We start from the raw sequence: 25,368 nt of genomic DNA on the forward strand, positions 1-25,368 counted from the left end.
TTTGTTATGGTGACTAATCATAACTACTCGCTTATATATACACCTAAACTTTGTGAACCACAAAAAGGAGAAAGCTATCAATGAAAGAAAAGACCTGTATTTTGTAAATTTCAATACAACTACGAACTACTGATAGCTGCTACCTTTCAATTTTTACTTCGTATTGCTTTTCCTGCTTGAAAAGATTGAAAAACTATTGATTGTCGATTTAAAGTGAAGAAAAGCTTAACGCTTTAGTTCTTTTCTTTTTAGTTTTCGGGCGACAATATGAAATAATGATTTTGTTGTTAAACTGTGAGTGCAATAAAAATATGTATCAACGTTTCTCGTTGGATAAGCTTTATTCATAGTATATGGGTATTGAATAGTTTTAAAACATACCTTATTTTACTAAAGAAGTAGATACATGATTTAACTTTGCTTAAAATAATGTCTTTTAACAGCTCTTTTCTGTGGAAAAAATCACATGAACCCTTTGTTTCCAAATCATAATGTTGAGATTTTTTTGATAAAAAATGTAATTTGAATAATTATGGACCAAGATATCATAATTCAAATGTCAGTAGAGGTGACAGAAAAATAATAACCTACATGCGGTCAATCTGTAAATTCGCCACTGACCATAACTGTACATCTTGTCAATGATCTCAATTGTCGAGATACGTATAGTAAAAAAACTATACTAACTATAGTTTACCTACATTGGGAATAATTAAACAACAAACATGCACATTAAAAATTTATTGGCATTATTTTTCTTTATATGTACTCTTAGGTTGATATATAGGTATGCATTGATTTGTGGATTCAAGCATTCAAAAAATGACTTATGCAGACTTCTTTCAATTAAACTGAATCTTTGCTTAGATATAATTGTTTCTCTACTTCCATGTATGTCCGCAATAATATCTGCTATGCTCGTTGAGATGGTCTTCCTGAAAAGTTCAAAATTCAAAAAAATGATTACTATTTCTAAGATATTGTATAATATTCAGAACATTTAAGTAATTTTATTGACGAGTTTTGTTTTTGGAAATAACTGTTCCTTCATTCATATTTGTTTGCATGAAATCATAATCTCATTAAGAATTAGTCGAATGGAAAAACATTTAGGAAGTTAATCATTTTTTCATATCGTTTGATTCTGGATTATCGATTTTATTGATAAAAAACTTTCAACTACACTTACTATAGACAGATGTGGATATCAATTGACAATATAATTTCCTAATTGATTCCCATGATTTTCATTTATGCATTTATTTCTGATTAAAGTACATGGCTCCTCTTTAGATTTGAATGAACTAATTAAGTGATTACATAGTTTAATCTAAGTGCATTAAATGATGGACTGCGTATAAAACTACGGGCAGAATCAAATATCACATTTGACGCATATTATCAGCATAAAATTTATGATAGTTTGATTTAAGTAAATGTTATTCTCCTTTTCATCAGCTGAACGAAACTGAGCTATTAATATGAAGTTTATTTATATCGATATCAAATTATAGAAATATATTTAAAACAAATGCTATTCTTCACGTAACAAGATATTTTCGAAATAAAATATAGTTTTCTTTAGTCATTTGAGTACCAATGGGTCTTAAAATTGTCGGGTTTGAATTTTAAACAATTGGGCACGTCGCTACATCAATTTTACAGTTTTTCGCAGTCTCTAACACTCATAATAGCGCTGATATAAACTTTTAAAAGTGTAATATTTTAACTCCGCACTAATTTCATTTTGCAACGCGCCGTTTGCTTACGTCACCAGCGCCGATCGAGTTTCGCCCGACAAGCTTCAGCAGCATCCACACCACGTTGTTTTATTTTACCATCCCATCGCGTCGTATTCATTGTACTTTTTGTAAGTGTACTGAAGCAAGGATGGACAAAGATCATTTCGAGGTAACTAGGTACTTTTTTAAATAGAATATTCAAAGCTTAAAACTTACGATACAGGGTAGCTTGACGTATTATAATAACAATAATGTAGTAGCTTTAAGGTGTTACATATGATTTGGTTATTTTTTGCACTGGTCTCCATACGGGATCTAGTCTAATAATATTGGTTAAGCAAAAAGAGGGCACCACCGGTTTTCAGAACTATATGATACGGACATATTCTTGTTTTATGAAAAATTTTATAAAACTACATATTTTATGTTGTTATGTTATGTTATGTAATTTTGAGATGGTCGACACCCCTTGCCAGTTATCAGGCATTATCTAACTATTTTAAATTAATAAAATTTATGGATACTATAACATTTAGAAAACAATATTTTTATTCGAATGCTATACAATAAAGTCACATTTGCTCCAAATTAAATGCGATACATTTAATCAAACTTTAACACTTGGTATCTCAAAATTAAGAAGTTTCGTGCACATAAAATATTTTGTTTTTGTCCCATAAATATATCACTATATCGATCTATCTGTCCATATGGTTTATCCCGCGGATTTTAACAAACATAAAATCGTTATTTGTGGTAAAATAATTAGCCATTGCACTTTTTAGCAAGTGGCATTTTGTAAATTCGGTAGGTTGCCATTCTACAAACACAATCGGCGCTTATGACGTAAAACCTATTTGGAACGGATCTATGGCGGTATAAAATATATCCAGTCTCCTTTGAAAGTTTTACAAATTGTTTAATAATAAGAATTTCTTAGTTTCAATAACTTCGCATTTCGTTTGTCCGTATTGAAGGCTTGATATTTTTTTAAGCTGCACATTCATATCAATATACAACTGACAAAATGTTAGAACCAAAAATTGATCGTCATTTTATAATCTGAATGTAACTAACGTATAGTAACTAAATGAAACGGTGAATTCAAATATATTAGATAATAAGTGATTGGTTTAATGGGTAAGTTTTAGTGAATAGTTTATGTATCAATAAGTTACGTAATTAAGATATATAATACGTATAAATTAACACAACCGGATTCAAAACTCTTTAAATAAATAAAAAAATCATTACAGTGAAATATGTTCTCAAAAACCTCAGTTATTTCTATAAAAATCAAATATTTTCTTGTAGAATGTTAAAAATATTTACCTTTTCATTTTTATTATAACATTTCATATACGTTCTTCTGGTATAATTGTTCATAGTAGCTATATAGCAAGGTAAAGAAGTATTGTAAATAATTTCTTGCGGTGTATTGGAGTAAATTTTAGGAAAGCCGGTTTTACAAGCGTCGTCTCTATCATTTGTCGCCAGGAATAGTAGGTTCGTGTTTGGAATTCTATCTATTACGTAAGGCCTGCAAAATTAAAATTAATTTCGAATTTCAAAAATATATAGAAGAAAAGATCCGACGATACTAAATTCGGCCAGATAAGAAAGTAGATACAATTTAGTGCAGTGAATTCGACCAGAGAAATTGGAAATGTAAGATTCAAATATGCCATCTGCATAAATAACATCGGTAGAACAAAACACATCCAAATCCGCGTTAGTTAAAAACAGTTTTTCCACGATCCTTCACAAGCGTAAAATTTTCATTCCTTAATGTCTTTGGGTTGAAGATTGTCCAAATTTAGAGACTGAAGCTAAACTGTTTACAGAAGACGAAACGTGCGTCATTTAGTGTAATTGTGAGTGTTGGTATAGTGGTGGTGTAACCAGTGTATTCAGTATAAAATATTTGTGTTTCCATTTTTTGTGTGTTTTATTTTGAAATGTGCCATGATAACGTAGTTGGTGAATGTCACAATAAAAACTCATTATATATATATCATTTTGAAGATTGCAAATACGCTCATGCTCATCTACTCATTAATCAAGAATGGAATTTATACTCTTCGTTATTGTCCATTTTCACAGATAAATATTTCATTATCACATTCTTTTCTTTACTTTGCTTCGTTCCTTGTTTGTTTGTTAACGAATCCGCAATAACGTTACACGATCCTTTTTTTTTTCGCAGATAATAAAGTTTATGGGGAGTTATAGAATTGTTTTGTATTTATTTGCAGAATGTTTTTGGATGATTTTGTGTTGATAAAAAATTATTTTCAACAACAAATTGGCTCTAAAATTTCTCCTGATAAGTTTGTACAGAATTATTGTTTAATGTAATTAATATAATTAAAACATACCAGACCATATTCTAAAAATGTGGAAAAGGCATATTTTGATGATGTAATCGAAGATTAGAGACAAACAGTGAGCTGTTTCAACTTTAGCGTGTCATTGGCTCAGGATTGAAATGGAATAGAAGAAATACGCCTTTTGCAGTTCAAATGGTATGACGAGAACCCACCCACCATTTTTATGATTTTTATTTTCCTTCGTCAAATAATGAATAAAAAATAAACTAATATATATCCTCCTTACCAACTACATTCAAATCTACTTCCTTCGACATAACGACTGAAAGGAAATTTCGATTTATTGTTAACATTAAGCATCCACATTTCTTGATCGCATGGCGTTGGAACCGTCTTTTCTATTATAAGCTTTGCGAAATTAATATATTCTTCTTTAGTACTATTATAGACTTCTTCTTCTTGACCTCTAACCATATTAATCAGTAAATAGATAGTACTTATAAACCAATTTTTTATGGATATAAAATGATTCATTATCTAGAAAATAGCAATATAGTCAAATTGACATCCGTTAGCAAATTTTAAAACCGGATAAACGTAATATGGAAAATTAGACTTTGCAGAGGATATAATAAAAATAAGAAATTCAGAATATTAAGTAATAATTGTAAAATCCGTTTGATATGGTGCAAGAAATTGCATTCAATTTCTTGCAAGGTCAATATATTGCATAGATGAATATTGCACGCCGCGTATCTCTTGTCATTACATCATGGCTGCCACAAATAAAAATTCAATAAGTGATTTACACAAATACTTTTCTAAAATTTGGTTCTTTATTCTGTGACCGGTTTAACAATTGTAGAATCTAGAATTGTAGCTTACACGTAATAAAAATGGCACCGAACTGATGTTGCAAGTGCGAGATCTTGTATGAAACAATTAGCTGAACTTCATGTGCACATGATTTTTATTAAGAAATATTGTGCTTTGTATTGCATTGCACTTTGTATTGCATCATGTTAAGCGGCTTAAGTAATCTCCACCTAAAAGTGGAAGAATTATGCAAAGAGAGACCTAGAGATTTAGAATGATATCAACAGTTCAAATACTGAGAATACAGAATTATCATAAGTACCATATACCAAGATATATCAATTAAGAAAAGCAGCAGCCACAATAGGTGCGTTAAGGGACATAGTGTGGATAAACAAACATATAGGAATAGAAATGAAAACAAGAATCTACAAAACATGTATAAGACCAATACTGACGTATGCCATAGAAACCAGAGCCGATACAAAGAAAACAAAACAAACACTAAGAACAACTGAGATGAAAACATTAAGATGTATAATAGGAAAGATTAGACGAGACCATGTAAGAAACGAAGATATCCGGCAACAATGTAATATTCAGGATATAGTAAGATGGGGACGAGAGAGAAGAAGAAATTGGAATCAACACGAAACGAGAATGGAGGAGCACAGACTAGCAAAGATCATAAGAGATGGAAAACCCGATGATAATTTATTACCAACGAAGTTTAATGAGATGGTTCCTCGAGAAACAAAAGATGTAAAAAAATTTACCAGTTTGAGAACGAGCTAGCGCAAAGAACTAAAAAACATGTAAACTATATGAAATCTGGGAGCATTACAGATTCCATATGTAGGAACTTTAAAGATATGAATTTCTTTCTACTTCATTCGACTTAAAACTGAAAATATTGACGCGAATGTCAATATTATTACTAAATATTATCAAACGTTTGGATTCAAGTTGGATAATCAATATCAATGCACAATAACAATTTTATGCAAAGTAGGTATGGGCTATTTGGAAACAATGTTGATGATGTTATAATTGACTGAGTGACGTGTTTCCAAATTTTTTCAATAAACATTCAACGTTTTATATTGTGTATATTACTATATTATGATTCTCTATAAGTATATTCTACAAATGCTTGAAAGGGACGACTATTTCCGATCGCGATTTTTCACATACAATAATGATGTATACAGTGAGTGTCAACTTTTAGATATATAAGGTTATAGTTGACGTAATAAAACTTTTGCTTTGTGAGTAACGAAGGAAATTTTTTTTCAAAATTCCACTATATACTGTCAAAAATAAGTAATGTCACAAAAAACACTTGATATACTATATTTATATTTAGGATTTTTAAAATGCTGGTTCATACTCACTTTCAGAAAAGTTGGAGGAGCTGAGCTTTTAACAGGTTTCGGTTTTTTTTTCGCCATTTTCTCCTTTCTCTTCCGTATTCGTACAATCTCAGGCAATTTCTTTGGTGGTATCTTTTGACAAATAGCTTGATAATCGTACATTTTGTATGGTGTGAATATCTTGTCATCTATCAAATAAGATAAAATATCTGGTCTAATGTCACCGATATATCTCCCAATATGTTCGCGTTCGTCGCTTAGAACTACATAAGCATTATTGTCCAAGATGTAACAGTTCAAGTCTTCTTGTTTACAAGTTCTACAGTTTTTTCCTTCACACTAAACAAACAACAATCAAAAGTAGACCCATAATATTAGATATTCAATAAAAAAATGCATTGTATAGAACTTTTTCACTATATATACCATATGTATCTGGTATATATTGGAATTACGACTCGTTAGACTTTTAAGCATACTACAAAATACAGGCTATCCATAAACTCGTCTGGCAATCACTAACTACAGATTCTAGAAGTGATTTTGTGTCCTTATAACTTGATGTATCCAGTCATTAGAGAACATTATTTGATAATAACATGTACATTCAACTATAAATAACTTTGAAAATTTTACAATAAGCTTCAAAGCTAGGATATATTTTCCAAATAAATCTTTGTTTGAAATCACTATCGTTTTCAAACAGACATTCACCCGTTTGTTCTCTCTCGTTGGACTTTTATTACGGCAATACGGAAAACGTGGACCATAGTGAATAATATATCTCTGTAAATTCATAAAAAGAACTAGGTTTGCAGTTTTTTAAAAGGGCACTAAATCCTGAAGGAATTTTTGGATCAAGGTAAATTAGGTTAGTTAAAATAAATGCGTTTTACACTACTTCTTAATGCGATCAATTAATATATTTGGATGTGAAATCAAATCAGTATGTAACAATATTGATCGATTTTACAGAAAAAGCTCCAGTTCTATTCTCAACAAAACGTGAGCAATAGGATAACAAAAACGTTTTAAAAGAGATCAAAGATTTTTATTTTGATAACGAAAACGTACTTTGTCACAAATAGCTTCTTAAACGCAAGTTTTTAGCCCCTAAAACTGTTTCTCTCTGTCCATGTCAACTTTAATAACGAGATTTAGCAACATGCGGTTTTGGTAAGAAAAAATTTGTATTGGAAGGTAAAATTGCATCTAGTTTTCAATTTATTTGCAGTATTAGATTAATTCAATTCTCATGTTTTCTAATTAAGAAATAAGTGCACGGAGAAGACAATATAACTGCTGAGATAATAAAATATAACGAGTGATTTTTTTGCTGGTATCATGTGGTAACACTATTTTTGACAGATCACGCGTAAATAGTGTCTAGTGGGAAAGGATTTGTGTGTAAAACCTTTTAAAATACGGCTGATACAAGAGTTGAAGCCACACGATCTCCCCCAACATCTAATATTTGGTGCGCTGGCAAAATTTTTTATCGAAAAATTGCTTCTTCAAAAGCGACGCTAGTTGGAACGTTACTGTGAATGACGAGCGCTACTGTGTGATGATTGACTTTGCCACATGCCACACGGCATGCGAAACAAAGGCCAAATTGAGAGCCCCCTTGAACAGTTCATCTCACGTTTGGGGCCCGTCATTTGTCCGCCTACATCGTGTGATTTAATGCCTTTGGACTAATTCTTGTGGGGCTATGTTAACGCTAATGTTTACAGGGATTAACCAGCAACGATTGACGTACTGTAAGTCAATATTGATACGTTTATTCTATATCCTATACCTCTTAAAAAATAACTGATTATAAATAAAATGGGAATGAATGTACAAAAGAATTACTAAAAGCGATACTGTACGAAGAAGAAACACCAGATTAGAATAATGTCTAGAATAATGGAGTGAAGAATAAGAACTAGGGTCGAAATAACTTTAGAGAATTTACAATTTGGCTTTGGATGTAAAATACGAGTGACATTAAGCCAATCGTATAATCAAAGCATTATTCTTTGGGAAAAAATATCAAACAATATAAAAATGATTATTTTGAAGAAGGAAGTATATGTATAATGGTGCGATAAAACAATAACAATACTACATATCTAAATTATATACTTTTCTTCATAAGAAAGAAATGTTCTCCGAGTAATATGACATTATAGTTTTATTTGATTTTTGTGTATACCTTGCGAGATAGCTATAGTTTCGACACTTCTTGCCGACTTAGCTCATGTAACAAGGGTAGTAAATTAATTATTGACAGCTAGTAGTCAATATTAGATTTGTGCTTGCACATGTTGCTTGTCTATGCCACAATTATCAATCAATCTGATAAATCAATATATACTACTCCTATTCTAATTTATTTACCTTCGTTGTTATATTGTTATACCATTCGTACATTTCCCTGTGGTTAAATTGTAAGCCAACGACAGCTAATGGACTCCTATTATCTCCGTGTCCTACAAATATGGCCTTTGTACTAGTTATCATTGTATTGTCTTCATAACCTGGAAAGATCAAATAGCATATAATTTATCATAAAAATAGGAATCATTTAATTCTCATCAGTTGAAAAGGAATTCGATTCATCTCAATTGCAGTATTAGTGTGAACCTCACCTGATGTTTCGAAGGGAACTGCATAAATAAACATATCCTCATCTTTATAATTAAGCTCAACCGCTCTTCTGTACCAATCCTCGTCAATAGCTCTATTATTTCTTGTTTCAAAATTATCTTCATCTTCCTCGTGAGTATTATTCAAATCTCCAAAGTTACCCCACCTGGTTAAACCCGAGTAAGTTGCTAAGAATACCTTATGTACCTGGTAATCTATGACATATTGCTTCTCTTCGGCACCCATTTTCTTGTACTTATCGAACCATTGTGTTGCATTCATGTCATATAAAAGTGAATTTAGAAGTGATGCTACAACAGAAAATATACATTATGTAGGTGGATTCAACGGAGGCCAAGAAGTTCATTTTATACACAATATAAAGGGTTTCGAGTCTAGTACCTGATACAATATGGTAATAATGTAGTCAAAGAAATTTCTATATTTATTGATATATTTTCCAAATTATACATTTGAACATTATGAAATTTTTATAAATGATTACGTATCTTCATGTATTTGACAGAATAAATAATTCTACACTACTATCCGAAGACCAGGGACAGCTCTTGTCCAATAGTTAACAATCCATTACAGGTACAACCTGTACAATCTAAACATAGTAAAAATGATTTTTTCAATCAATTATTTAACAAAAAAGTACTCTTAGCTTAACTCTATAAAATTTATGGTTTATGGTTATGGATCGTTGTACATGCCAAGGAAAATGTTCGTCGTAAAGAGACATTCTAAAGGAAATTATCATGAATGATAATCATCTAATGAAAATTTTCACAGGAAATAATAAAATATAATCAAACATCAAATATATGAGAATCCTCAAAGTACAATTCAAACAAAGAATTTTATGTCAAGTAGGTCCATATTTTTGATAACAACCTGTGTGATCAGCGATACTTGGAATTTCCTATTCCTTATAACATTCGCAGAGACATGGTTCATGCAAGATTCCACCTTCTAAATGATGTAAAAAATAACATTTTTCCTAATTGGTGTAGTGGGTTCCCTGAATTGAATGGATTCATTTTCTTGAAGATATCTTAGATGATTGGGATATGCAACTCAGTTAGATACAAGGAACGAAATGAAATGATTGATATAATAAACTTCCATTGTGACACTATATGGCAGAATCTTGGAATGCTCTTGTAAGCTCAAAGAAATATCTTCCGTAAACTGTCGAAATATGTAGAAGTGCAAGGTGTCTGCTTCGAACATTTATTATAGTTTTTCCTTTGTTTTTATTTGATAGGTTGTAGTCTAATCAACTACATTCCAATTTTTTCGTTATGTAACACAATGTTCCGCAGTATACAATTCAATTAGAAATGTTTGTATTTTAATACATCCTGTAAGTATTTTCAATAAATAATTACAATTTTTGATGATTTTCTCAAGAATGTTTCTTTATGGCGAACGGTTTTCTTTAGAATGTACAACGATCTAGAAATCTATATATCTCCCGAATCATGAATTTTATCGAATTTAACAAAGATTGAAAGATACATTTTTGCTCTCAAGATTGTACAGGTTGTAAAAGTTACGGATGTTAACCATTGAGTAAGAGCCGCTCCTGGCGTTCACTATATGCACATTGCAAATACATAACAGTCGAATATTTAATTTAGAAAATATATGTTCTGATTTCTGGCCCGATTATAGAAGATAATCAGGACCATAAATGTCTATAACAGAACCACTAAAAAGGCCTCAATAGTCATATCTAAACTGCCGCCATTAATCCTGCTATAAGAAATTATAATGCACATGAAATAGGTAGAAACTAAAAAAACGCTCGCAGACTAATATCTAATAAATGACTGGAAATGTAGGAAATATATGAAGGAAAATCAGATTGAAAAAAATACCATACCTTCGAACCGAAAGTGAGGACAGATAAGCTATCATACAACTGCCAACTAGATAGATCAGAATACTAGAATACTAGAATATAGTAAGTGGAAAAACATACTATCATGCAGACAAAAAGACATAAAACTAGGACAATAGAATAGGTAACGAATTTTCAGACAAATAGAAGCTGTGCGCCAAGTATTCCTAGACGGCTGTTACAATTACTGCCTACTTTAGGCTTTTACTGTGGAAAGAGTATGCGCTGAAACAGACATCGAAGTGCTAAGCATTGTCCGTCAAGCGGTTTTATATGTAGAAGAAAAAAGTCATACTTACAGTGCTCTCGCTTCTCAACTGCATCTCTAATTTTGGCTTCTGGGGTCTCACCTTTACATTTTTCACAGTAAATCCTGAAATATCCAAACAGTGAGCAATGCTTGAATCTATTTTTGGAAATTCATCTATATGTGTAACAATCCGTAACTTTTATTGGGACAACTCAGAAAATTAATTTTTCAACCGATTTCTTGACGATAAAGTAGTTTTTGATTAACTTGATGAAATCTATTGCTTAACTGTTATGTAGATTTTCAGATCGTTGTACATGCCTAGGAAACCATTCGCCGTGAATGACATTCTGAAGAAAATTATCATAAATTGCAATTATTCATTGAAAATATTTACAGGTTTCAAAATCCAATCAAACATTTCCAATTGAACTGCATACTGTCCAACATCCTTAGATAAGGAGAAAATTTAAAAGTGAAAAAATTTAAATGAATAGCCTACAAAAAACAAAACAAAAAAAACTATAATAAATGTTTAAAGTGGGCACCTTGCATGTCCACACATTTACAAAGTCTAAAGCGGATATTTCTTTGAACTTGGAAGAGCATTCCAAGATTCTACCATATAGTGTCATAATGGAAGTTTATTCTTCTAGCTTCAGCTTCTAAGATTGTATTTAATTCTCCCTCTTAGACCAATCCACCGTAGGAAAAATGTTATTTAGATAATATTTTACATCATTTGGGAAAAGGGAAGGGGCTCCATAGTTCATGAGTATTGCTGACTATTCAGGTAATTATCAAGAAAATATGGACCTACGTAATTATTACCTATTATTTCTGCCCACACATTAACACAACATTAATGGTAATTCTTTGTTTTAATCATATAGTGAGATTTTGGAAGTGCATAGAACTACAAGGTGCATACCTCGAAAATTTATTATAGTTTCATTTTGTTTTTATTTGATAAGTAGGCCAACCAACAAAATTTTTTTACATTACAATTTTTTCGTAATGTAAGTAACTCGATGTTCGACAGTATGCAGTTCAATTAGAAATGTTTGATAGTTTGATACCTCTTATGATAATTTTTTTTCAGTATGTTTCTTTATGGCGAATAGTTTCCTTGGCATGATCAAAAAATCTATATATATCCTAAACCATAAATTTCATGATTTAAGCAAAGAGTACCTTTTTGTTTAAAAATCGATTGAAGAATTCATTTCTGCCATCTTAAGATTGTACAGGTTGTCTCTGTAAAAGCTACGGATTGTTAACCATTGGACATGAGCCACCACTGGCCTTCAGATAGTAGTGTAGAATTATGTATTCCATCCAAAACACTAAATGGATATTAAAAATTTATAATGGTCCAGTTTGGAAAATAGATTTAAATATAAGCGCTCCGATTTATTAAATTTAAATAAAGTCTACAGATAACTAACCCTGTATTTTCAAATTGCATCATTTCAATTATTGTCATTATTGGTTTAGTATTGAGAATCATGATATCCATATTTTCCAGTGCGTCACGGTTACTCACGTAAATATCTATCTTCAAGGTACATATATCAAATAACGCATTTTTAACAATTTGTTGCGAACAATTGTTAATACCCGTTTAAAATTAACATTTTCAATATATGTATTTGATATCTATTAGGGCCAGTTCTATGATCCTACCCTAACTGCCAATTTAACTAATGATTCGTTTATATTAAAGGGCCCTTAAACTCAGCTGTTAAAGTGAACTGGTGCCATAACCGATTTTTAAGGATCTCTCAAGTAAACATTCCTTTAAGATGTTGCCTAGCTCTATTTTTTAGGTTTTGGACAGTTACTACTGTCCTTTTTCTATACTAGACATTAGAAAAAGTTTTTTCTTGACATTGAAAGCAAAAAAAATCTTAATACCAATGTGGAAAATAAGAACAAATTATATTAAGTGAGGAAGTGAAGAAATATACAGATGTTACTGAAAATAGAGCAACAAATAAATTGTTTAGCAATGAAAATGTTAATATGGACAATGATACCGGTGGTACATTGATCTAATTTACGTTCATTTGCACATAGTCAGAGACATGGAACAATAAAAGTGGATTCAATGCGAAAATGTCCGTACGGAGAAACGTTCAGCAACACCAAGCTAAATACAGGTTGAATACACCTACCCCTAAAATTACATAATACAATAAGATAACCGTTTTAGTGTTTCATCTATTTGAGGGTAGTGAATTTGGGCTTTATTGTCTTTTGAAAAAATCCAAGTCTTCATATGTATACACATAGTTTATTCTATGCCGATATATTCTTCGTGTTTGGACAATAATATATTTCTCTTCGGGTGAGCTTGAACTTGAACTGAATGTAGCACGATATCTAGCTATTATGTCTTCAACCTTTTTTCAAACTAGTTGAAAAGTCGCCTGGGTCAGCAATTATAAAACGTACGACTTAATTTGATGGGAACTTTTAATTTTTAGCTGCCTTAAAATGTATTATGAAACTTATGTACTATTTTACAGTGCTGGAAGATTCTATTCTTACTTATGTTTCAGATACTTTGAAACTATTTGGTGTTCCTTCATAAGTAACTGTAGAATATTGGAATGAGTGGGTGTTAAGAATTCTTTATTTAAATAGTACACTCTTAATAAATGTTGTGTTTGCTCAGGAATAAGACATACTCTATAAAACTTTTTATGAATATGAAAAGTAAGAAACATCAATGCTAACACAAAGTAGAGTTATTTGCAATGATGAAAAATATTGTTTTGAAACAACTGAAAAACAATCAAATACTGCGAAAAATATATATATTATGGAAAACTTATAAGCGGTTACGGGAGAACAGAAAGCTATACTTTTATTGTAGTTTTCTATAAATAGCATTCTTCATTTCATAGAATAACAAGGAAGAAAACTAAGCAAATTTGACGATTGATCAGTAGGATCCGAGAAGACCGTTGTATATTATACTATATTACTAGATAACGACCGATTTCATAATTCCACTCTATCTGACACTTCAACTAAAGGTTTCTTTAGATTAAAGGGCCCTTTAACTAAGTTTTTAAAGTAAAGTGGTCCCATAATCGATTTTGAACGGTCCTTCAAGTGAAAGCCTCTTCAAGACATTGAAAGGGGGTTCACAACACTCTGTTCTTCTCCACTATGTGTCGTTAGAACAGACTAAAACGTAGAAGTGAATGTTATTTTGGCGCTAATATTTCTTTTGTTTTGATCTTTGGTGGCGTGTTGTTGTATCATTCCAAATCTCACTTAAGTATTAAAGGTTTTACATGATTAATGTACAATTTTTATGTCTACAACATTTTTTGTTCTTATAAAAGATTTATTGTATGATTTTCAGCGTTTGTATTCACGTTTTCCAATTTTTTCATGAGGTATTTCTGAACCTGATACACACAGTCAACCACTTAAAGATGTTTTCTCAAAGTACTGTTATTTATATATATTTTTCCTCTTCGCATAAGGTCGAATTTGATGTAGCACTTAAAGACTTAAAAGTGCAAAAGTGAAACATTTCTGATTTTATATCAAAGGTCAAATTAATAGAACATTTAGGCTATATGTCAATTATAGAACACACAATCGAATGAAGCCTTAGAATCAACCAAAAAAGGGCTGATTCGTTGCGTGGAATAGGCAGATTGAGACCAGGGAATCAAATAACTTCTTACCTATGAACGAATAAACACCCTATCCTTACTCTTACATTGATAATAACTCCAAAGTAGGAGCCAAAATGTCGAGAATTTTTAAAATTCCAAGGCGGTTCAATCCGCGAACCTAGTTCTTTTGTTCATAATCCATAAAATATTGTTAGAAAACTTTTTTGGTTGTTAAGTATTCAGCTTATGTAAATTTATATTATTGTTTCTTAATAGTATGTATCTAACGTCAATAACCTGAGTAAGCTATATATGTCTAATCTATATATAAATTATCGTTTAAAAAACTAGGAAAACACATTTTACTAACAATCAAACTAAAAAGTAAAAAAATCCTTTGTGACATAAAAGTAAAATAACTGATAAGAAAATTAAAGTTACGTTTGCATAAGCTTAGTGTGTATGATAACCAGATCGGGAACTGTAGGTCTCTTAAGTAGATGACTAAAATATAAATGCGGTACGTGTCTCTCTCCTTAATACTCCATTTCTTGATCAACCTAACTTGCTCAAAATAATGATAGCAAAATTTAGATCTCGATGTCACTCCTTCTATTTTTTTACTAGTTTCTTTCCGAAGCACGGCTTCGTCATTAATTTTCTCATCAGCCATTTTATTCCTATTTTTTACTTTAGCAATTAAGATCCCACCGCTTGATCTTGCAGGTATCTGTTTTTTCGATGAAATTAATTTTAAAGGAATCTTGATGAGATATGTAATTGATTAAGGATAGGTTGCCTTGTAAACATTAGCCGCAATTACCTGTAATTAATTTTAATATCATTAATATACTAATATGACTTGCAGCTATCTGTTTTTTCAGTCAATCTTACAGCATTTGAAAGAAAATTATGTCACAAACAAAATAAAAATGGTTGCAACCATGGCATCAAAAAAACAGATACTTGCAAGATCAAGCGGTGGGATCTTGGACTATAATAATGTATTGATGGTTACATCTCGATTTTGTAAGTTTGAAACAGCGCGTTTACGTAGTTTACTCACTAGCTTTATGTTTTTTATTCTCATGTGAAGGATATAAATAGAAGTTTATGAATCCTAGCGAATCCGATTAGAATGTCACAGTTCATGTGTTAATTTATTTTCTAAATAGAACGACTTAGTGTACTGTAATGACAATAAGTGCTTGATGTAAAAACTGGGTTATTAATTTAGGCCACAGGAATTGAGACTTTTTATTGATTCCTCCAACTTAAGTCCAACGGATGTACACCTCCATAGTGGAAATAAATTACTATCATTACCTATAACTTACAGAGCTCATTTGAAAGAAACATAGAAAAGATAGAATACAGCAAACACCATTAGTTAATCTGTGCAGGTTTGAAAGTTGTTGCTCTAGTTTTAGGACTACAAACTGGTTACACGAAATACTGTTGATTTTCACGCGAGTGGAGCAGTCGAGAAAGAAATGAACATTGTGTAAGAGCAGTATGGCCAAGAATTGATTACGTTCGTGAACAAAAAATGTATGTGATGCCTCTTAGTAATGTCTTCACCTCCATTAGTATCAGATATTTTTGTTGTAGAGTGTAACCGATACGTGAAACATGCAAAAACTGAAAATTGATTGTTTGAGATATGAAACATTAAATTTTCATCTCGTGTTCTTGAGTGATTGAGTATTTTCTAGATAATTCCCGCCCAGGTCGTCCTTTTATTATTGAAACTACAGGATTTGATAAAGGATACTTGAATTAAGTTCCCATACTTTTCCAGTAAGATAAGGAATGTTATCCAAATAGATAAGTAGACCTTGGTTGTTCATTGCTTATTCAAATTAGCCATCTAGAGCTCCAGATCTTATAAAACTAACGGAAAATTAATACAGTTTGCTAGGATGAGTTAAGAAAGGAACAGTTCAAAATTAGATACCTAAAGAGTACTATCTAATATATCTAGTTCTTCTAGAATATATACTCATTGGGGAAATTAATATAAAGATAATGTAATGAAAATAAAAACCAAAACGGATAGATGGTGGAGGTGAAAAATATGAATAAATTATGACTTAATAATTGTATAATTTGTTTTGATATTATGAACAGAATGTGTCTGTCCATCATGCAGCTTTATTTTCTGTAATTAGAAACAATATAGAAGGAAATAACATCAATTTTAGCGAAAACCTCATTGATAACCTGTACTACGAGCATGTTTTGTTCTCTAATAATTATGACAATATCCACTGCTAAAAATAATAAAAAATTGTTACTGTCACCACAATAGACAAAAAAGCCCATTATGTTGAACGAAGTTTGGTGAATACGCCAGTTGTAAGTTGACATACCATCGAATATTTTTGATCAGCTATTTACATTACGTTTACTGTACTTGGAAAGCTTTTTTGTTTATTAAAGCACTCTAAAGCCCGATTTATATAGATATAAAAAAGCGATTTACCAGCAGGCAAAATTTGATGTTATAGTGAGCTCATCGGGGAAGTATAAAGTATTCCAAACGGTAAATATGAATGCATTATATGAGTGTTAAGTGATAAGCGCATAGTTTAGTAAATAGTAAAGTGTTAGTGGATAATTTAGCTGATAGTGAATAGCGAATAGTATTAGTGTAAATAAATAATAAGTTAAACATAACAATATCATACCAGTCTGGATGCACTTTCCAATATTTTGACTGTAATAAATCTTTACTAGTTTTAGTGCTGGGTCGTGTTAATAAAGTTTTATTAACAATAACAAAACCATAATTGTCTGGTAGTACTACTCCCAAAGTGAACGGGCCAACTGCAGCAAAATAGTAGTGTCTGGTTCCTAGCATGAGCCGCTTCTAAAAAATGGACATCTATGATTATGAATGAATGAAATTACAACATATTAGAAATATTAATTGTCTATCTAAAATTTCAAATTGGTATTTCGTTTTCATTTAATGTTCAAGCGAATTAGATTAAAATCTAATCTTTGTCAATGAGAAAATATTTCGAGTCCCATTTATGTCAAACGCTAACCAGTGGCGCGCATATATCTTTTAATAACTCAATATTCATGAAACAATTCATTAAAATTAATAGTGGACAATGAAATTTTCATTCATTCAAAACTCGCGAAAGTTGTAATGCAATTTTTCGCGAATGATGCTCATTTATACAGTCAAATTTTTTTTTCCAGAACCTATATATATTATTTTCTGTCCATTGTAGAAAGCACAAAAAGCGGTTCTCAAATACCCATTGGACGTAGATTGAAAATTATTTTTTATATAATTTTTAGAAAGTAGAACAGTAGAATTGTTTCCAGGTTGTATAAGTACTGGTGCCAAACTCGGTATACTAGTATATTTGCATGAGACACGCATTGAGTGCCAGTAAACGTTTGCCAAAAATTGTGTTAAGGATGACGACTGCTTGTATCATTTCGGTAAAAGCCTTTTTACAATAGCCCAAATCATTGGATGATTGGTTTGAAGATACAGTTCAATGGAGATCGGAAATAAATATGACACCTTTTGTAAAATCTATCAATGGAATATCATTATGGAAATATGGAAATTGAATTATCGTATTTAGCAGATCCAGATTTCATTACCACAATAGCTTCTGGGTATGAAAATTGGGTCTAAGGTGATAATCCTGCGATGGAATTTCACCAATAGAAAATTACCTTGACCTAAAAATGTCCGTCAATGAAAGCTAAAAATCAGGGCCAAGATCATTATTTCTTTCGATTGTGTGGGCATATTACGACCAAGGAAAATAACTGTAATATTACAAAGGATTACTAGAATGTGATATGAGATATGATATGATAAAAAACTGACCTGAAAATTGAATAAACGATTTCCTTTTTCATCATGAAAACGCACCGTGCCACATGCTACCAGTCATGGATTCAACGTTGTTATGTATTGCTAACCACAAGCAGTATTTTGGAAGACAATTTAAATTTCTTGTTACATTTTTTCACGCTTTGTTAATACCTTATTACCACTGCATCAATACTCGTAATTACACTGACTTACGTTTCTGTAACCAAGTTATCGTCTTCAGAAAGTGAAGGTATATTAAAACTTATTTAGTCCTTTGTCTGGTTTTTGAACATAATAACTTGGTTAACGAAGCATGTGCTAGATAATTTGTTTGTTGGTGTGGGCATGGTGATGTGTTCGTACAGTAGAAAAATATTCTCAAAATTATCAAGAATACGGCGTGAACGGTTATATTTCATTAATAAAACGAATTGTGCTACTTGGGTTTATAGGAAACTTGTTAACATGTTCCATTAGGTACCTATTTAATGGAATCTTAGCTTCTGATTCAAGTTAAACAAAGTACAGCCTTACAAAACTATTTTTTGTCTAATCCCAAAGAGTTATGCAAAATAGTAAAATAGGAAAAGTACATTTGTACATTGAATAATATACTCACATTATTATTAAGAGCATATTTAACATTTAGCTTGATATGGTCACTGGCGTTCTGATTGACTAGTTTTTCACGAAACTGAAAAAGGACCGAGGATATTAACTTAAGTGTTTCATTAGCGAGCTTTGTTAACTGACGAACTACATACCTTGACGACCTCTTCACCAAATAATCGTGGTTCCTGGTCATCATTTAATATTTCAACTTCCAAAATGTCCACCCTATTGAATGTTGGCTTCAAAATGTATTGAAACTAAAGTAAAAAATTGAATATTGGATATAAATTTCCTCGCTTCAAATTTAAATTATAAAAAGTTATTGTGAAATAATATTCTATAATATCAGAAATCCATAGCGAAATTGTATGCATTCTGGCTGATAAATAAATGCCAATTAACAAATAACATTAAAATAAATAATGAAAAAGATTCCAGAAATCTGCGCTATGTGACAAGGAAAACAAAGGTAAGACTTCCAGGTATGTTTTCCTAAAAGTGCTAGGATATAAAAAAAAATTGAAAATTACCTCTGTTCGATGATCCGGATGGAAGAGGATATAGCCATTATTTGTTACTATAAAGGCATAACCGTTGACTCCAAGCTACAAATACGAAATATTATGACAAAAAATGAAAAAAACACACGAAACCCAAACTCACCCTCTCATATGGAATAAGTGCTTTAAATAACTTGAGAGGAACGTCCACTCCCGCAACTCCTAGAAGTTCGTACTGAAACATTTCAATAATTCTCATATTTATTCATAATTGATATACATTTATTATCAAAATAATACTATGATGGTGAAAAATTGAGCTAGTCTCTTCTGAAGTAATTAAAATATAATTTTTGATTATTAAAACTGCTTAGAAAAGTTTGCCATTGATGTGAATACAATGATTTATGAAACAAATAAAATATTCATTACCAAAATTAAAGAATAATGATGATTACGTAACATAATGTGATTATTGATGATAACACAGTGCTAGTTTTTTACTAATTGAACAAAACTTTTCGAGCTAAGATAGAGTTATGGTTTCTATTTTTATCAGTTCTCCTTGCTTATCTCAATAGGTACGAGTTTCTTACTAACTTGGTAGGTCTTATTTGCAATGCTAAGTAAGAACTTTCTGAGTATTGGACCAGAAACCTTGATAGATGCCTTTAGGGCGTGGAACTTTATGTAAAAATAACCCTAATAAACTCGAGTAGTTCGGATGTTACCTGCCATGTGGATATGCCTGTGGATATTGATCTTGATGTAGTGTAGGTTTTAGTATTCGGAAAAGATATGCCACAGGTTTGAACTTCTCCAAAGAAATGAGTCTGAACGTCTGTAAGTGAATTCGGTGTTCATGAGCCACGACTATTTGTCGAGTAGCTCTTGCATACACTACTATACTTGCTTTCGAAATCTCGTTTGCGCACGCTAAAGGGTCATTGAAATTGAAGCAAATATTGTTCTAAGGAATCATAAAAAGTGAGTCCATTAGATGCTTTAAGTTCCAGATGCTTCGTGTTGTCTAGGAGGATCCTCAGTTTGAATTTCTAGTTCACACGTTGCTGTAATTGGTTTGTAATCTAATGTTCCGAGTGATGCATGTATAGTCGAGTTGTACAGATCAGGGTCTGTTACAAGCAGGTCTAAGAGACTAGCAAAGTCACCATCTCGATCGGGGACTCTGGTTGGATCATTGATAAGTTGGATCAGTCTCTGACTGTTTGCAAAATATCAAACTTTCCGCTCCTCATCGTCAGTTTTGCTCATTCAACCAACTGACGTAATGAACATTAAAGTCACTAACGATAACAATATCTGCGTTTAGATGGTTTGTTACTACTTGTAACTCTGCTTTTCGTGAAAAAAACTGCGGTTTCTGTTCTCGTTCCATAGAAATAATGAACGGAACAATGTTTTTAAAATCAGGACAAAAATTATGTCTTTCTATACATTTTTAAACAAACTACTGGTTGGTTGCTCGGTAGCATTCGATATCATTACAGCTTTTGAAAATATCAACGTTCCGTTTTGGCAAAACCTCAAGCCCGAGACACATCGATCAAGGTCGAACTGCTCAAAAATCGTAATTATATTGAACTATAGTCGCGAAAGACTTACATAATTCACATTTTCTACTCTAAAAAATTTCTCATTGTAAATGACACACTGATCGAACGTTGTGATTTAGACATTTTTTTGTCATGCAATTTATATATCTAAAAAAATATGAGCATGCTCTTATAATTTTTGCGAATTTTTGGTATGGTACAATTTAAGGGAAATATGCATAGTTGAATCATTACCTCATATTTTCTCCTTGCATAAACAGGTAAAGATACTGTTGTCATATATTTATACTCCATTGTTTTCTTCTGATATTTCAAATACGTTTGATAGGTCTGAAATATAAAAATAAAATCAATTATTTATAACGGTATTTTCGAAATTGATTCATTCAAATCCATACCCATAAAATTTTCGTGGATAAGGAATCTAAGAAGTTAGGTACGTGTCCGAAAGCTATAATATCTGAATTTTTAAAATTAAAAATTTGAGAGATATCACAGTTACTTATGAATTGGAAAAGGTAATTATCTCTGTACCATCACTAGTAAAATATGAAACGTATCTTCTAACTTAAAACTTAACCCTAGAGTAGCGACATGATTCCTAGTTACACCAGCAGTGATTGCAGTCTGTGAGACTGTATTCACATTTTTTTATAAATATATGCATATCGTTTTGGGAATAAATAAATCAAAATTCTACAGCTTACAAACGAATGGTAGAATCAATGGTGTTTAACGTCAAAAACATCAAATTTTTAACCAGTATATAAAAATAAATCTAACTTACAAATTTCCGAAAACATTACTTTCTGTCATAATTATTTAATGTATGCAAACCAAATACAGTGCTTTTCAGATAAAAGTATCCACCTTTAATAACTTTTGTAATACTGGTATTTAGAAAAAATCCAAAAACACGTCAATTTATGTTGGAAGGGGCAAGCATTATGGCTTATTTAAATTTACTGGAAAAGCCAGCCCCTCACCCCTAGCAGCATCCCCTTTATTTTTTTAAATTACTTTTCATATTTTTTATGTAAAATTTGGATACTCCTCTTTGAGCTGATTTCAAAAATGTATAATACTTGCAGGTTAAAGTGGTTAGTTTATGAGATAAACAATTTTTCTTTTAAGAGCACAAATTTTACTTATTATTTATTTACTTTCACCTTATTTGCCTGTACTAAAATGGGTTGTACAACAGTTCAAACTCTTTAATCTTTTTAACTGTGCTATTTATTCTACTTATAAAATCCAAACAACAAAAAACTCTACTTTTTATTAAAGTTTGACATTGTCAACTAGAATTTGTAGTCACTATTGATAGTGTAATTTGATACATTATTTATTTTGTTTCTCTGAAATGGTTTACTCTTTGCAAGAAAGAATTGAAATTGTAGGTTTATACTACCAAAATAATAATTGTGCAAGAGCTGCTGCTAGAATATTTAACGAATTACATGACGGAAGACATGCAACTCATAAGTATGAGAAACTGATGGAGAAATTTATCACAACAGGGTCTGTTTGCAATAAAGTGCATAAGCGAGAGGGACTCGTAAATAACGAAGCAATCCAAGTGGCAATTTTAGGGCAAGTCAGCTTAGAGGCTCAACAACCCCAATCGTTGTCAACAATAAGTAGAGCTATCGGTGTTTCATCTTCTACAGTTTTCCGAGTTCTACATAAATTCAAGTACCACCCAAACAAAGTTAAGTTGGTGCACGAGTTGAATGAAGATGATTTTGATCGTCGTCTAGAGTTTTGCGAATCAATGACGCAAATTATCAATAACAATCCACAATTGTTAAACAATATTTGCTTTTCTGATGAATGCTCATGGTCATTAAATGGCTTAGTAAGTAGGCATAATTGTAGATATTGGGCTGTAAGTGATCCACATATTATGCGTGAATTCCATACACAACATCCCCAAAAGTTAAACGTTTGGTGTGGTATCCTAGGTGACCACATTGTCGGACCTTTCTTCATCAACGGAAATTTAAATGGTGAATCATATCATGAGTTACTCAGGGAAGGGGTTGACCCACGTATTACAACAATAATAGAAAATGATGATAACCTTTCCGAAGATTTACTGGTATTTCAACAAGACGGAGCTCCCCCACACTATGCTATGCCTGTCCGACAATTTTTAAACGAAACATTCCCCGCTCGTTGGATAGGTAGAAGGGGGCAGATGATGGAGTGGCCACCTAGGTCACCGGATTTAACACCCCTAGACTTCTTTTTATGGGGGTATTTAAAAACAAAAGTTTATGCTACCCAACTAGAATCTCTGGATGATTCAGCCGTATTAAGTAATGTCAGAGAGGCATTTCAAAATAGATTATACCATTGTATGGAAGTGAATGGTACTCATTTTGAACACTTATTGTAACTTCATAATAAATAGCACAGTTAAAAAAATTAAAGAGTTTGAACTGTTGTACAACCCATTTTAGTACAGGCAAATAAGGTGAAAGTAAGTAATAAGTAAAATTTGTGCTCTTAAAAGAAAAATTGTTTATCTCATAAACTAACCACTTTAACCTACAAGTATTATACATTTTTGAAATCAGCTCAAAGAGGAGTATCCAAATTTTACATAAAAAATATGAAAAGTAATTTAAAAAAAATAAAGGGGATGCTGCTAGGGGTGAGGGGATGGCTTTTCCAGTAAGTTTAAATAAGCCATAATGCTTGTCCCTTCCAACATAAATTGACGTGTTTTTGGATTTTTTCTAAATACCAGTATTACAAAAGTTATTAAAGGTGGATACTTTTATCTGAAAAGCACTGTATATCAAACCCATTACCTATGAAAAATGTACACAATGACATGTAAATTACATAGAATTACAAAGATACAAAATATCAAATTCCAACATAAGAATTTCATCATTCTTTTACCCATAAATTTGGGAATATAAGTTTTTGTGTCTTGTCTGGTGAATCTTACTGACAGCTCTTAGTCGTAGTCTCCTGGCAAAAATATTTTGTTTTTTATTTTTGTTTGTAGCTATTCTGTTGCATGCACATGAATTGCATTATCATTTATTTTGTCATCTTTGGAAGACATTGAAATCATACTCTCTTAACCAGATGCTGTTTCATCAATTGATTTGCTACGTTCTTTAAGAATTCTCTGCGAATCATTTAGGTATTTGGGTTATTCGCTGAAAATAAAATCAAAATTGTTGTGGTCGAAGTGCAATGAGAAGAACAGCAACACGTTTTGATTTTTCTTTAGTACGTGTGAAAACAATAAGCAATTTTCTTAATTCCAAACATTGTGGATGGTACTGTCTTTTTGCCTGGACAAATTTGGGAGGTATTTGTCTCTTATTTTCAAGTTCTCAAGATGGTCAACTCATGGTTCCCAACAGGATTTTCACAAAGATCTACACTGGTGAATCAGTCATTCCTTTCATGGCATCTACAGTACCGGTGCTGATGTGATAAGATATATATCTGTAGTATCTAGATTAAACATCTTTTAACTGTTTTATTTCCTATTTGTTGCTGTTTGAGGTTTTCTGAAATTATATGTTTTATCATAACTCACTGTATTAACTGCATTTTCGCCATCTGAACTGAATTAATTCATTTCCCTTTCTGGTGAAGAAATAATTCAATTTATATCAAAAATAAAGCTATACTCGAGCTTCTTCTTTTCTATAACTCTTTATGCCTTTTCGAGCGTTAAAGTATTGGGATTTCAGTTTTAATTCCCTTTTCATCTGTTTTTTCCACTTATTCTGGTCCTTTCCTACTTCATTCATCTGCTGTATTGCTTTCTCTTGTCTTCCTCTTCCTGTTCTACTTGTTGTAGCCAAGTTTTTCTGGGTCTTCCTTATCGTTTCTTCTTATATTGCTTCTGTCACTTTTTTTACTAGTTTAAACATCCTTTAACTATTTTTTACATTGGATCCTCTTCAAGCTTCTCTGAATTTACATTTTTCATCACAATTCACAGTATTTACTGCATTTTTCACAGCTGAACTGAATTAATTCAGTCCCTCTTTCGAGTGATAAAATGATTCTCTCGATTTATATCAACAATAAGAGTATACTCGAGCATAAAAACTTGGCTCTTTTCTTATATCTTTTTTATCAAAGCTTTTAATA

At 31.5% G+C, this 25,368-nt stretch overlaps 1 protein-coding gene across 1 annotated transcript in view; it reads right to left on the reverse strand.

Moving 5' to 3' along the window:
- Positions 1-726: 726 nt before the first annotated feature.
- Positions 727-25,368, reverse strand: part of LOC130453017 (voltage-dependent calcium channel subunit alpha-2/delta-3-like) — a 44,054-nt gene continuing 19,412 nt past the window's right edge. The window contains exons 11-23 of the mRNA XM_056792597.1: positions 21,472-21,567; positions 19,824-19,895; positions 19,691-19,765; positions 19,313-19,417; positions 19,168-19,242; positions 17,389-17,570; positions 11,107-11,180; positions 8,898-9,206; positions 8,647-8,786; positions 6,283-6,600; positions 4,359-4,609; positions 3,075-3,282; positions 727-935 (exon numbers count right to left, since the gene is read on the reverse strand). Of these exons, the coding sequence (XP_056648575.1) occupies positions 882-935; positions 3,075-3,282; positions 4,359-4,609; positions 6,283-6,600; positions 8,647-8,786; positions 8,898-9,206; positions 11,107-11,180; positions 17,389-17,570; positions 19,168-19,242; positions 19,313-19,417; positions 19,691-19,765; positions 19,824-19,895; positions 21,472-21,567 (1,959 nt within the window). The 3' untranslated portion in view covers positions 727-881. The remainder of the gene's footprint in view (positions 936-3,074; positions 3,283-4,358; positions 4,610-6,282; positions 6,601-8,646; positions 8,787-8,897; positions 9,207-11,106; positions 11,181-17,388; positions 17,571-19,167; positions 19,243-19,312; positions 19,418-19,690; positions 19,766-19,823; positions 19,896-21,471; positions 21,568-25,368) is intronic.

This window comes from Diorhabda sublineata, chromosome 2 (assembly GCF_026230105.1).
Source record: "Diorhabda sublineata isolate icDioSubl1.1 chromosome 2, icDioSubl1.1, whole genome shotgun sequence".
In the NCBI taxonomy this organism is placed as follows: domain Eukaryota; kingdom Metazoa; phylum Arthropoda; class Insecta; order Coleoptera; family Chrysomelidae; genus Diorhabda; species Diorhabda sublineata.